A 15,802-nucleotide genomic window follows, 5' to 3' on the forward strand; every position below is an offset into this window, starting at 1 on the left:
TTTTTCTCTGCTAATAGATACATCACGACAATGGCAGGTGGGTGAATCAATGAGATTGCAGCATTCCAAATTATATTTGGTTGGAAAAATTGTTTCGATTATAGTCACTTAAATAACAAAAATGTAGGATCGTTATTGGAAAAGGAAAGTCTCCTGGTCTCTCATGCAAGCATAAGAGTATAAAACGAAGACGAAAGGACAGATTTACTACTGCGATTGGGTCATGAAAATGTCGAAAAATGTGCACATTTTTGGTGCAAATTGCCACAGTTTGGAGCAATGTTAATGTTAACACATCACCGGACACTTTTGAAAGGGATCCGAAAAGTGAGTGCGGCTTATTGGGAGAGCAGCGTAAATTGTCAGAAAGAGGGTGTGGCTTAAAATGTGCAGCAAAAAACGTACCAAGAAACTGAAACTAAATGCCGGCACAAAATAAGTAATATTTAATAGTAGTATAAGGAAGAGACAAGTGTCAAACAGGTCATGCAAGAGGAGCCAAAATGATCATGCAGCATTCACTCCTGTGATAAATTTGGCGCATTTTGTGCCTGTCTGGTTTAGGTTTAGGCTGTATAACTATTAGATAGCATTAGTAAATGTGGGCGATATGTACTTGAGGGGATTGTCTAATAGTTATAACCTATATAATAAGATGAAATGAGACTTGTTGATGGAAAAATGGTGCAACGTTAAGCGGGGGTGTTACCCATATTACCTAATTAGATCTCTAGATTTCAATCAGATGACTGGCCCCGTGTTCTCCTTGCAATGACAACTGATTGCCAGGGGTTGAAGAAGATGGACTCACGGAGATCAGTTGATCCCACCCCCCTGTCAGCTTCTACTAAAAAAAATATTATTTTCCATTGGAATTTAAAAAAAATAAAATATAGTTTTATGTTAGGGCATATGGTTATCGTAGAGAGAAATCACCTTACGAATATCACCCTCTATGACCCAGAGCGAAGACACCTGCTCTCATGGACCTTATCTATTACTGGGATGGTCATTCACTTAAAGAGGCTCTGTCTCCAGATTATAAATGCCCTTTCTCCTACATAATCTGTAATGTAGATAACGGTGGTTTATATTTTGAAAAACTATCATTTTTTAGCAAGTTATGAGCAATTTTAGATTTATGCTAATTAGTTTCTTAATGACCAACTGGGTGTGTTGTAGAGAGGAGTGTATGACGCTGACCAATCAGTGACCAATCAGTGACCAATCAGTGACATACACTTCTCATTGTTCCAGCCCAGCTTCTTTCACTGCACAATCACACTGTAACAATGGGCTGGAACAATGGGAAGTGTATGACGCTGATTGGTCACTGATTGGTCACTGATTGGTCACTAATTGGTCACTGATTGGTCACTGATTGGTCAGCGTCATACACTCCTCTGTACAACGCCCAGTTGGTAAAAAGTAAAAACACGCCCAGTTGTCTATTAAGAAACTAATTATCATAAATCTAAAATCGCTTATAACTTGCTCAAAAATGATCGTTTTTCAAAATAAAAACCACTGCTGTTATCTACATTACAGCGCCGATCAGACTATGTAGGAGATAGGCCACTTATAATTTGGTGACAGAGCCCCTTTAAATGACTGATTGTAATACTATATCTCACCTGTAGTGGCCGCTGCAGGGAGAATGTTCAGATTACGGCAACTTCCAAGGGCAAAATCATTTTTTTGCTGGGTGTTGTTCACCAGACCCATGACAATCAGCTGATCATAATGGTGGCTATTATCTCAAAGGGACTGTGTAACATGAGACAACCCCTTTAAGCTTTACATAAACTAAACCTGGAATAAAGTAGTAATGAAAATGATAAAACACACGCAACTAAAATTCTGGAAGACACATCTATTCCTGAGTTCTAGCAATGAAGATGTATAGTACTGTCCTAATATATGGTCCGAATGACAGCAATATGATGATTCATTAGTGTAGTGTATCTCCAGGGGCTCGGTGCCACTTCAACACGGTCACCAGCGAGAGACTCTTGTGTCAACAAACACAATGAATACTCTAGAGTTTTTCGGTCTGATGAGAGGTCAGAGATGGAGTTCAGAGTCTGGGCTCAAAAAGTAGGATACAAACAATACTAATTCATTTGAAGACATACCACAGCAAGGGTTTACTTTTCAGTCTACTTCATAGCCATGAACTAATTGGATATTTTTGGAATTTTTCTATTATTATTAAGCCAAAAATTAAATCAAGGAGACATTTCATAATTAGTGTCTGTGTATAAATCATTACGGTTATATTCACACCACCAGGTGTCAAATCGGCCGTGAAAAACTGCAGTTTTTCACATCCGATTTACACCTATGTTGGAACCGTTTTCACAGATCCCTCATAGACTTGAACCTATTAAGGAATCCAGAACAATGCTCAAAAATAAGTAGTCCTATTTTTCCCCGTGCTGTTCACACAGTCCGTTAAAAAAAAAAAAAACGACCATGTGAATAGCCCCATGGACATGCATTCATTTCAAAGCAGCCGTTAAAAAAAACCGTCTGTCACACGGCCGACTTTCACTGTCATCTGAATAAGCCCTTATAGTGGTTATATGAAATAAGTGAACTTCAATACCAGACAGTCTATGGACAGGATTGGCGCTGTTTCTGAAAAAAAAATAAAGAAATGTATGAGATCTAATTTCATAAGAAAATATGTTAGATGTCAAGAACTAAGCGGCAGACTGACCATTCGGGGAGTGCCCGAGGGTCCATGGCATATTATTGCACTGCCTGCTCTTTAACCACCTGTATCCTAGGACTATAGCGATAAATGGCCCATGATCCGGCCCTGTCTAGGGGTACACATCTCCGCAAGTCTGTCTGCGAGATCACGTTACATTTTCTTTGAGTTCAGTTTAACAAATGATTGCGTCCATTTAAAAAGTTTCCTACCTTCATATAATTTTAATGTGTAGTATAATCCCTTAATAAATCCAGCACTCAGCAACAAAGCTGGTAGTCTGGCAAATGCATTTTTTCTATCCGTACTGAATGAATTAAACAAAATAGGAAGCGAACGACTGAGCAAAGATACTTAATAAGAGTATTTTAATTAAAAACAAGGTTCTACCAATATAGTTAGTTGTACATAACATTATTTTAGTTGGTTTGAATCCCCCTAGAGGATCGCTGCCCAGAAAAATTTAATTCACTTCTATGGAACAATCCCTAAAAACCCTAAAAAGAAAAACAAAGCCAATGGGCGGGGGGAGGGGGGATTTATTAGAACTGGTATTTTATACACCAGACAATCTAAAGAGCGCTGGTGTAAGATGCGCCTCTGTACTCTGGCATAAATTATAGTGAATTTGTTGGGCATTGGATGCCCCACGCCCCTTTACACTAAGCTTATTCCATTTTTATGAAAAGGGGAAGAGGAGACATAATACTGTCATATAACCATGGATACATTCCTTCCATTAAGTATTTCTATATGACATTTTCAAATGTGCTCCCATTATAACTCAGCATGGAGCACAATATTCTATTACCTTTGCTAAGTAATGCTAAATGTAGGTAGGAAGGAGTGGACTGAAATGTGGTACAAGAATATAACTACTATAATACTGCTCCTATATATAAGAATATAACTACTATAATACTGCCCCTATATACAAGAATATAACTACTATAATACTGCCTCCTATACACAAGAATATAACTACTATAATACTGCCCCCTATATACAAGAATATAATTACTATAATACTGCCCCTATGTACAAGAATATAACTACTATAATACTGCTCCTATATATAAGAATATAACTACTATAATACTGCCCCTATATACAAGAATATAACTACTACAATACTGATCCCTATATACAAGAATATAACTACTATAATACTGCCCCCTATATACAAGAATATAACTACTACAATACTGCCTCCTATATACAAGAATATAACTACTATAATACTGCCCCCTATGTAACATAATATAACTACTATAATACTGCCCCCTATGTAACATAATATAACTACTATAATACTGCCCCCTATATACAAGAATATAACTACTATAATACTGCCCCTATGTACAAGAATATAACTACTATAATACTGCTCCTGTATACAAGAATATAACTACTATAATACTGCTCCTATATACAAGAATATAACTACTATAATACTGCCCCCTATATACAAGAATATAACTACTATAATACTGCCCCTATGTACAAGAATATAACTACTATAATACTGCTCCTATATACAAGAATATAACTACTATAATACTGCCCCTATATACAAGAATATAACTACTATAATACTGATCCCTATATACAAGAATATAACTACTATAATACTGCCCCCTATATACAAGAATATAACTACTATAATACTGCTCCTATATAGAAGAATATAACTACTACAATACTGCCTCCTATATAGAAGAATATAACTACTATAATACTGCCCCTTATATACAAGAATATAACTACTATAATACTGCCCCCTATATACAAGAATATAACTACTATAATACTGCCTCCTATATACAAGAATATAACTACTATAATACTGCCCCCTATATATAAGAATATAACTACTATAATACTGCTCCTATATACAAGAATATAACTACTACAATACTGCCTCCTATATACAAGAATATAACTACTATAATACTGCTCCTATATACAAGAATATAACTACTATAATACTGCCCCCTATGTAACATAATATAACTACTATAATACTGCCCCCTATATACAAGAATATAACTACTATAATACTGCCCCTATGTACAAGAATATAACTACTATAATACTGCTCCTATATACAAGAATATAACTACTATAATACTGCCCCCTATATACAAGAATATAACTACTATAATACTGCCTCCTATATACAAGAATATAACTACTATAATACAGCCCCCTATATACAAGAATATAACTACTATAATACTGCTCCTATATACAAGAATATAACTACTATAATACTGCCCCTATATACAAGAATATAACTACTATAATACTGATCCCTATATACAAGAATATAACTACTATAATACTGCTCCCATATATGCAAGAATATAACTACTATAATACTGCCCCTATGTACAAGAATATAACTACTATAATACTGCTCCTATATACAAGAATATAACTACTATAATACTGCCCCCTATATACAAGAATATAACTACTATAATACTGCCTCCTATATACAAGAATATAACTACTATAATACAGCCCCCTATATACAAGAATATAACTACTATAATACTGCTCCTATATACAAGAATATAACTACTATAATACTGCCCCTATATACAAGAATATAACTACTATAATACTGATCCCTATATACAAGAATATAACTACTATAATACTGCCCCCTATATACAAGAATATAACTACTATAATACTGCTCCTATATACAAGAATATAACTACTACAATACTGCCTCCTATATACAAGAATATAACTACTACAATACTGCCTCCTATATACAAGAATATAACTACTATAATACTGCCTATGTAACATAATATAACTACTATAATACTGCCCCCTATATACAAGAATATAACTACTATAATACTGCCCCTATGTACAAGAATATAACTACTATAATACTGCTCCTATATACAAGAATATAACTACTATAATACTGCCCCCTATATACAAGAATATAACTACTATAATACTGCCTCCTATATACAAGAATATAACTACTATAATACAGCCCCCTATATACAAGAATATAACTACTATAATACTGCCCCTATGTACAAGAATATAACTACTATAATACTGCTCCTATGTACAAGAATATAACTACTATAATACTGCCCCTATATACAAGAATATAACTACTATAATACTGCCCCCTATATACAGGAATATAACTACTATAATACTGCCCCTATATACAAGAATATAACTACTATAATACTGCCCCTATATACAAGAATATAACTACTATAATACTGCCCCCTATATACAAGAATATAACTACTATAATACTGCCTCCTATATACAAGAATATAACTACTATAATACAGCCCCATATATACAAGAATATAACTACTATAATACTGCCCCTATGTACAAGAATATAACTACTATAATACTGCCCCTATATACAAGAATATAACTACTATAATACTGCCCCCTATATACAAGAATATAACTACTATAATACTGCCTCCTATATACAAGAATATAATTACTATAATACTGCCCCCTATATACAAGAATATAACTACTATAATACTGCCTCCTATATACAAGAATATAACTACTATAATACTGCCCCCTATATACAGGAATATAACTACTATAATACTGCCCCTATATACAAGAATATAACTACTATATTACTGCCCCTATATACAAGAATATAACTACTATAATACTGCCCCTATATACAAGAATATAACTACTATAATACTGCTCCTATATACAAGAATATAACTACTGTAATACTGCCTCCTATATACAAGAATATAACTACTATAATACTGCCCCTATATACAAGAATATAACTACTATAATACTGCTCCTATATACAAGAATATAACTACTATAATACTGCCCCTATATACAAGAATATAACTACTATAATACTGCCCCCTATATACAAGAATATAACCACTATAATACTGCCTCCTATATACAAGAATATAACTACTATAATAGTGCCCCCTATATACAGGAATATAACTACTATAATACTGCTTCTATTGACATGAACAGACCAAAATGAAGATTCTTTTTCATTCTTCCTTTGATGTATAGAAATAGTTTATTTCCATTGTTGAGACACAGGATACTATTGAGCGTCTGGACGGGGCCGCTGTAAACAATGACACAATTGCATCTATTTCTTGCTAAAAAATTACAAAGTGAGGCCGAACTAATAAAGGAACTTCTTAAGTAAAAACTTGATGGATAACCTACACAAACCAATCAATAAAAGTCATGAGAAAGTATAAACCCCCTTTACATGTACTGTAAGTGATTGTTACATTAGAAGAACCCCGGCAATTTCTAAAGGGCTTTTGGAAACCTTTATGAATCAAGTAGAAAACTTGTTTCATAAAGTATTGGAAACAAAATGACATTTTCATTGCACTTCAGCGGAATCTTATTGTGATGGCGTTCGGCGCTTGCTGAGCTCAATCTTTTCTTAAGAGCTTTCTCTCCTTTTTAGATGTTAAAGTAAAGTCTACTTTTAGAATCTATAATGCAATCTCAAAGAGTTATTAAACCATTTGTACTGTAGCGCTATAATCTCTACCTCCAGCAAAATTAATGGCTTTTTTTTCTTTCCTCCCATAGAATAACACGTCTGGAAGAGCACAAATGATGTACTTTGTACATTGCTAGAAATTCATAGGTTTAACATTTACATCTGAAAAGTTCAGTGATAAACAAGAGACGATGATGAACAGAGAGAGGAAAATAACAGCGTTTAGCGAGTGATGTCCTCGATTCCTACGCTAAATGCAGGCAGCAAAAAAACAGCAACACAATAGCGGAAGTATTATACGTTATTTCGACTTCACATGCTCGGACGGTTTTGTAAAAAATTGGGCCCTGAGCAACAAGTAGGGCCCCCCATCCTTAATCATTGTCTTCATCAAATTTTATACACACATATATATATTTATATATTTTTAATTTTATTTATTCTATTCAGTGACCAATAAGGCTATGTTCACATAGGTCGGATTAGCTGCCTAAATGTACACACCGTATCCGCCCTGGTAGTGGCAAGGAATTCTGGTCGAAAAAAATGCCATACATATTCAAATACATACATACATTATCAAAATAATACTACATACATATTTATAGTGCCATCTAATGCCCAAATAAAATTGCCAATGTCTAATAATTCTGCCATACAATACCAAAATAATACTCCCATACCGTATCCACATAAAACCGCCATAATAATTCTGCCACATACAGTGAACATAATACCAGCATTTAGTGCCCAAATAATATGCAACATCTAAATAATACTATTTGAAAAAGCCTACACAAGACTGCCATAGAATTACCATATAATACTACAAATAAATTCCTAAATTATACCGCCACACTGTATTATGGTTAATTGTAATCTATTGTCAGGCAAAACATTTAGAGTAAATGAGTATTCTTCTCTCTGACTACCGGAACTCACAGTGGAGTGGATTTTTTTCCACTCCACTCTCAGGTTTCTCCTAAAGAGTCCAGTCCTCGAGAGGCGTTTAGGATACAGGGACCCTGTGCTATTGCCCCGTAAGCGCTCCAATGGGGATATTACCATTACCCTGCTTAAATCAATGTAATTTAGGATCTTTAAAACCTGATGTCATATGTGTCCCATTCTCCAAGTATCAAGTCAATACAGAAGGATTATTTCCCATCTGTGTCTATAGAAATAAAGTTTAGAACCGTCCAGGCTACTGGGTTTGGGGGTGCTCTAGGACGAGGACTAGTCATGTGGTCTGTGTGATGATTTTACTTAAAGGGTTTGTCCAGGATTAGAAAAACTTGGCTGCTTTTTCCCCAAAAACAGCATCATACCTGTCCATGGGATGTGTCTGGTACTGCAGCTCAGCTCCAATGAAGTGAGTGGAGTGGGAATGAATCTGCACCACTGACCGCTTCGGATGTTGGAAGAGGTCAGAAGAGGGGGTAGGTGAACCCGTCAGCTCATAAAAGCAGCTGCAGAACCCAGTCTATCCCTGATCAGGACAGTAAAGAAGTCAGATAGGAAAACTATTTATATCATTGATTTTTGGTGTTGGAGAATATCTTTTGGAACATCAACATGAAGAGGATCCTTGACCAAATCAACCGAAACCTTCCAACTGAAACCCAATAATCAGTCTAAAGATTTATCTTAATCTGGACATTTTTTGAGAAGATCCAACTCATTGGAAAAGACCATAAAAAAAGAAAAGGACAACCAGCAATAAGATGGAGACAACCAGAAGAATCATGATAATCCGAACGCAGGACATTCTAGAAAAACACTATTCATATGGTCAAACATCATCAAAAGAATTAAAAAATAATAAAATTATATTGTATTTTATTTTGTATTGTTCTTAAGGCAAAAATATTTTTCTTTTTCAAACTCTACAAGAGAAATTTATGAAAATTCTGACCAGCACCAAGAGCCTTAATGAGGGCGAAAATCTCTAGCCCATAGACCCCAGGACAATAAAGGTAAGCAATTCGGACACATCTGTCTCTCCTCCCTAGATGGGGTGCATCTCATAGCCCCCTAACATGATTGGCAGGAACTATTATACACTATCACTAAATTGCATGATTATATATGTACAGATGTAGACACCTTTATCTTGACTTTTAACCCATTAAATCTTCATAGCAAGTCAAGCCAAGTTTCAAATGAAATGGTGGGACTGGGCGGACACAATAACTGAACACCTACCTGATGGCGAGATATGTTTCCATAATATTGAAGGCTCCGGTTTTCCAGTGGCCAAACATGTAAGTGATACATTCGTTCCTTCATTGACAACCATGTTGGGGGAGATGTCAAAGATCTTCGGAGAAACTGAAATATTAAAAAGTGGTGAGAGATACAATTATTAACTAGTAAGATTTTTATACGTAAAAATATGACTAGACATATAACTGGATCGGTGGGGGTTCAACTCCCCCCACCTGCCTATCAGCTGACGAAGGGTCCACGGCATTCATCACGGTGACCTCTTTAGTGTTTACCAGGCACATCTATAGCGGCCATGCCTGGGATTTCGAGCTCAGTCCCATTTAGTCAGCGGCCCCTTTAGTCAACTGATCGGTGGGTGTGTTTGGAGTCAGACCCCCACCAATCCGACATTGTTGACCTATTCTATGGATAGGCCATCAATAAAAAATGTTCGGACAACACCTTTAACACTTAATATTATATATTCAACGCTAGCTTAGACTTTATCTTACTCATGATCGTCTGTACTATCCTCATTAAGGATGGGGCTGCCTGGTGACATTTAGTTATGCGCAAGACGCAGTAAAATCGTAGGGTTAACACAATATGCTCCTAATGTTTCTCTATGGAAAACAAGGTTACAGGGAACCTTCCAACTACTGCAAAAATCCAACTGGCTTAGACATTTTGCAATGGTCATGAGGACACTCGCCACCTTGTTTCCCACAATTTTATCCCGCAATTTTTAGAGCAGGAAGTCACTGGAAAGAGTGGTTACTGTTCTGACGTACTTGGCGGCACCATTATACAGTAAATTCCATACGTTCTCATTACACCATTTTTAAACCTCATTTGCCCAATAAACAATTTACATTTTACATCCTTATTTAGTTTGGGAACCCTAAAATAATGCCAGATCCAATATAATTATTAATTGCAAAAATATACACTCCTAAAATGTAAAACACCCGCAGCAACAGCCCATGAGTGAAAATCAAATAAGGGTATTGAAAGTAATAACATGAAAGCAAATAAAACTGCACCCGAAGCGACTATCTAGAAACTTCCGAAGCCCTTGGTGTTTGGAACTTCAGATCGGAACATTATTAAAGGTTTATTTTTCAGAGACCAAAATTAAGTGCTGAGGTAAAATTCTTAAACAAAAAAAGAAATCATAAAATTCTTCATATCGAGACTATTCTAGGCCATAGAACACTTTTTTTGCAAAAACCTCCCCCTCCAACACATACACACCAAAGAAAAAGAAATCTAATTATTAGACTTGATACATCAAACCTATTTTACACCCCTTCCTCATGACACCAGTGGTATATATAGAAGAGAGGGGGGTTCCATAGCCAAAACTAAAACGGGCTTTCCATTGAGGTGCCAGGGTTTTGCCACCCAGGGCAGAAGTGCTGTTCTTTATTTCCCCCTCCATGCTATTTCCATGACTCTTGGGCCAATGCTCTGCCCCCTTGTATGAGAACAAAGCAGTTAATCTGGAGAAGGATGTCCTGCGCAGGTTCTCACTCTATTTCACACTTCACTTCATACTTATAATATTTCACTTCTTTGCATGACAATTGAATATGGACATGGCCATAATGAGTGAGGACAGATTAAGCGGAACTGTTCCAATATCCCGGATTTGTGAAAGAAAGGGAACAGACTAAGGTTTCTATTAAAAGTCTCTGATCAGACACCAAAATCCAAATCGAAGATAATAGAACTTGGTCAGATTGGTGTTAACTATCTCTGGGCGTGTAGTCTAGAGCTGCCCATATACAATAGATAAGGATGGTCCACAATGCGGCCGATTGATTGTACGTTAGATTGTTCTTATGACCGATCCCCCATCAACATGACAGACTAAAGATCCTATTATACGGCCCATATAAAAAAGAGCGCCGATCAACGAGACAGCTCGTTGATTGGTGCTCGTTTGCTCCTTTCACATGGAGCAATGCCTGGTTATGTATGGAGACGATTGCTCGTTACTACCGACGCTCGTCCCCATACATTTCCATCATTTAGGCAGCACATCCCCCTGTTTACACTGATGTGCTGCCGACAACGATAATATTTAATGCTGCATGAACGATACGATCAGCTGATGGACAGGCACTTACTCTTTCATTAGCTCATCGTTGCCCTGATTGCACAGGTCAATGATCGGAAACAGTTCCTATGAACGCTCGTTTGCCCGATCATTGGCCCGTGTAAAAAGGCCTTAAGCTGGCCAATCAGGTGACGTCATTTCACACAATTTTGGGAAGAACCCATGCACAAAGTGGCAATGATTTACTCCATACACATATCATTCCAGATAAGGAAAGGCCAAGAAAAAAATCTACCATGGCCGAAAAATTTTTCATCAGACTACGAGTGTTTTATGGGTGTTGACCGCCTTGAAGGACTATCGTATATGCCATAAATGGCTGATAGAGGGGGTCCCAAGAGGAAAACGGGGGATCCGGTGACAACTGCTGTAAAGTAGAAGCCAGACAGTGGCAGCCACAAACGGGAGGAGAAACAGAAGACCTTCCTAGAGTTTTTGTATCCTAATATGGTTCTGAATTAAGCAGTTCATGTGTGGAAACTTCTCGAAATATCTTAATTATAGCTGTCCTCCCGAGAAGACCCGGCTAATATTCCGATGTGATATACAATTATAGCAAAAATTTGGGTTCAATTGGGTGCGGCAACCAAGGGCAATTACTTTTTCATAAGGGGGCTATGCGTGTTTCTCCTTAAATAAAGGTAATCGCGTGCTTCATGGGGATTTCTCGCTAATATTACATTGTATTCATAGATGTAAAATCAGTCAGTGATAAATATCACATCCGCGAGGGGGCACATACTTTTTCACGGTACTAGAAATAGTTCTGTGCCTCTTTTTAAGCCTTCACGTCTTATAACACATAGAATATACATTCTTCCATACTATATATATCTATCACAAGACGCTCACGCCTTTTAGGTATATGAAAGCTTTTGTGCCACCATGATTATCAAGGGAAAGTAGATGAATTTCACACCAGGAAAACAAGCTCCATGCAGTAATATTTGACGGGACAGAATTTACAGCTTACCGGGCAATCAGTCACCAGCTGGGAAATGTAGAGATATCGAAGATGTACATGATTAGGTCTCTCACTGTGTGATTGAAATGCATAACTCAAGACTTCCCTCTCCACTGCCTGTTATATATAAGGGGCTCGTTCTGATGGCAGCTTTGTGTATGCCCGCCTGCCCCCAACACACTTATTGCTGCTGCAAATCACAATTTTTTTGTTCTTAATCCTCATATTTTGTGTTCTAAACAGTAAATCTGGGAAACAATACAATGAGCGGCGAATGTGACGTCTACTGAAAAGGATCGAGACATGGCAGGGGGGGGGGGGGGGGTTATTAAGACCGGCATTTCATAGGCCAGAAACATATAAAGAGCTGGAGTAAAATGTGCCTAATTTTATTAAGAAGTGCAAGAATTGTGCGGCAGAAATTGTAATCTACATTGATCAATGCGGATGTAAATTTGCGCCATAATTACAGCAGATTCGCGTGTATATTATAATACATTTCTTATCGGCCCTTGCCCTCTTCTGCTTAACTTTTTTTTTTTTATAGAAAAGTGTTGTGAGTCTACCTGCTGGGATCCACAGTAATCATTTGTAATCTGTCTTCTGTCGAAAGACCTGGCAGTATGTATCCAGTTTCCATGCAGCGCCACCACAGGGGAAATTAAGCATTACACAGTGATCATTCTTATTGCACAGGGTTGTGTACGTAATGCAGGATAGGACAGGTTGCCCAGAGAGAGTGAGAGAGAGAGAGAGACGCTCTTTGTAACCGCTCTCTACCCTGCACAAGACATCAGGATCCTGAGCAGAAGACCCCCCCCCCTTCTAGTAATGCAAAATTTCCTAATAGGTTATATGAAAATGGGGTTTCTAAACCCCCAAAAAACATTTAAGAGAGCCATGCCATAGATTTAGATCCTTATTATGGGGGCAATTCAGTTTCTGTCAGGTTTTCTGAGCTTTCGGCAAGAATAGCGCTGCATTTCTGGTCATCAATAACCGCAAAACCATGACGGAATGAAACATAGCGCCAATGTGAACAGTGCCTTAAAGTGGTTGTATGAGATTAGAAAGCAACAGCACCACTGAGGTCTATGGCTCGGTCTGGTAATGCAGAAGAGATCCATTCACTTAATTGGGGCTGAGCTGCAATACCAGATACAGCCCATGGACCATAGTGGAGCTGTTTCTGGAATTAAGCAGTCATTTTTTTCTAATTTCATACAAATCTTTTAATAACTGTGCACATAATATGGTATTAGTATCCTCCTCCTACTCCTCCTCCTCCTCATCTTCCTCCTCCTCATCCATGCCTAAATATATTATTGCAGCCATGTGTCCAGTGGTATAACTACCGCCATAGCAGCCATAGCGGCTGCTACTGGGCCCGCGGCATGAAAGCACCCGTGACGCCCGCCAGGATGGTCCCCCCATGCTCGTGGGCGCCGCTAACAGCTGCTATGGCTGCTACAGCGGTAGAGACGGTACATTCAATAGCATAGGACGCAGATACTATTGAAAACTATGAGGTAGCTCCCTGCTCTGCCATTTAGTAGGCTACAGGCCGTTCTGCCTGCAGCCTATCGCGCAGGGCCAGGATCCCTTCACAGACCGGTGTGATGACGTCACTGGACCACGCCGGCCTGCACAAGGATCCCGTAGGCATTGTGGAGCAGCTCCGTTCGTCACGGTAACGGGGCCTAGGGGAGTATATTTTTTGTATTTTATTTGTTTGGTGGGCACCGTCTATAAGGGGGTGGTGGGTGGCTGGATGGCACTATCTACAAGGGGGAGGTGGGTGGCTGAATGGCACTATCTACAACGGGGAGGTGCAGGGGGGCTGTATGGCACTGCCTACAAGGGGAGCTGGAGGGGCACTGTGCTACAAGGGGAGGTAGCAGCTGTATGGCACTATCTAAAAGGGGGTGGAGTGTGGTACTATCTACAAGGGGTACTGTATGGCACTGTCTACAAGGGGGAGGGGATACTATCTACGGGGGGAGGGCTGTGTGGCACTATCTACAAGTTTGCTATGGGGCACAGGGTTTCCTAGTTAAGCCCCTGCAATAATTAAATCTGCATTTATGTGTTGTTTTTAGGACCAGGTTTAGTGGTGAATGTTGTTTGGTCTGAACTTTTTGGACATGTTTTTACATTATATTGGATAGCGTAAGGCCTTTTGAGGCCATAACTCATAAAAATACACAGTGACATAAGAGATGAGAGGGTCTGTCATGCCTATAATGTCTCTCAATGACGTCCCAATAAGTTTAAAGGGTTATTCTTAACTCTGGGACTCGCACCTATATCGAAAGCGGTCACTTATATCCCGATTCGCATGTTGAGGCGGCTGCTGGCTGTTGATTTCAGGGGGATTAATTGGAGAGGGGGCAGTTCATGAGGCCATCTGAACATGTGAAAAAGTGGTCTGTGATCCAAAGTTCTAATATCCTGTGGATATGCTATATATGCCTAGCTGATGGAAACAACCCTTCAAATAAAGATTCTAGCCATTAGAATATAGTAGTTATACTCTAGTACATAGGGGCAGTATTCTAGTAGTTATATTCTTGTATATAGGGGGCAGTATTATAGTAGTTATATTCTTGTATATAAGGGGCAGTATTATAGTAGATATATTCTTGTATATAGGGGGCAGTATTATAGTAGTTATATTCTTGTATATAGGAGGCAGTATTATAGTAGTTATATTCTTGTACATAGGGGGCAGTATTATAGTAGTTATATTCTTGTATATAGGGGCAGTATTATAGTAGTTATATTCTTATATATAGGGGGCAGTATTATAGTAGTTATATTCTTGTATATAGGGGCAGTATTATAGTAGTTATATTCTTGTATATAGGAGCAGTATTATAGTAGTTATATTCTTGTACATAGGGGGCAGTATTATAGTAGTTATACTCTTGTATATAGGGGGCAGTATTATAGTAGTTATATTCTTGTATATAGGAGGCAATATTATAGTACTTATATTCTTGTACATAGGGGGCAGTATTATAGTAGTTATATTCTTGTATATAGGGGGCAGTATTCTAGTAGTTATATTCTTGTATATAGGGTGCAGTATTATAGTAGTTATATTCTTGTATATAGGGGCAGTATTCTAGTAGTTATATTCTTGTATATAGGGGGCAGTATTATAGTAGTTATATTCTTGTATATAGGGTGCAGTATTATAGTAGTTATATTCTTGCATATAGGGGGCAGTATTCTAGTAGTTATATTCTTGTATATAGG

At 37.7% G+C, this 15,802-nt stretch overlaps 1 protein-coding gene across 1 annotated transcript in view; it reads right to left on the reverse strand.

Moving 5' to 3' along the window:
• Positions 1–15,802, reverse strand: part of NEGR1 (neuronal growth regulator 1) — a 404,305-nt gene that overhangs the window by 164,737 nt on the left and 223,766 nt on the right. Inside the window, exon 3 of the mRNA XM_075832083.1 lies at positions 9,453–9,578. Coding sequence (XP_075688198.1) covers positions 9,453–9,578 — 126 coding nt within the window. The remainder of the gene's footprint in view (positions 1–9,452; positions 9,579–15,802) is intronic.

The sequence above is a fragment of the Rhinoderma darwinii genome, chromosome 7 (assembly GCF_050947455.1).
Source record: "Rhinoderma darwinii isolate aRhiDar2 chromosome 7, aRhiDar2.hap1, whole genome shotgun sequence".
Classification (NCBI taxonomy): domain Eukaryota; kingdom Metazoa; phylum Chordata; class Amphibia; order Anura; family Rhinodermatidae; genus Rhinoderma; species Rhinoderma darwinii.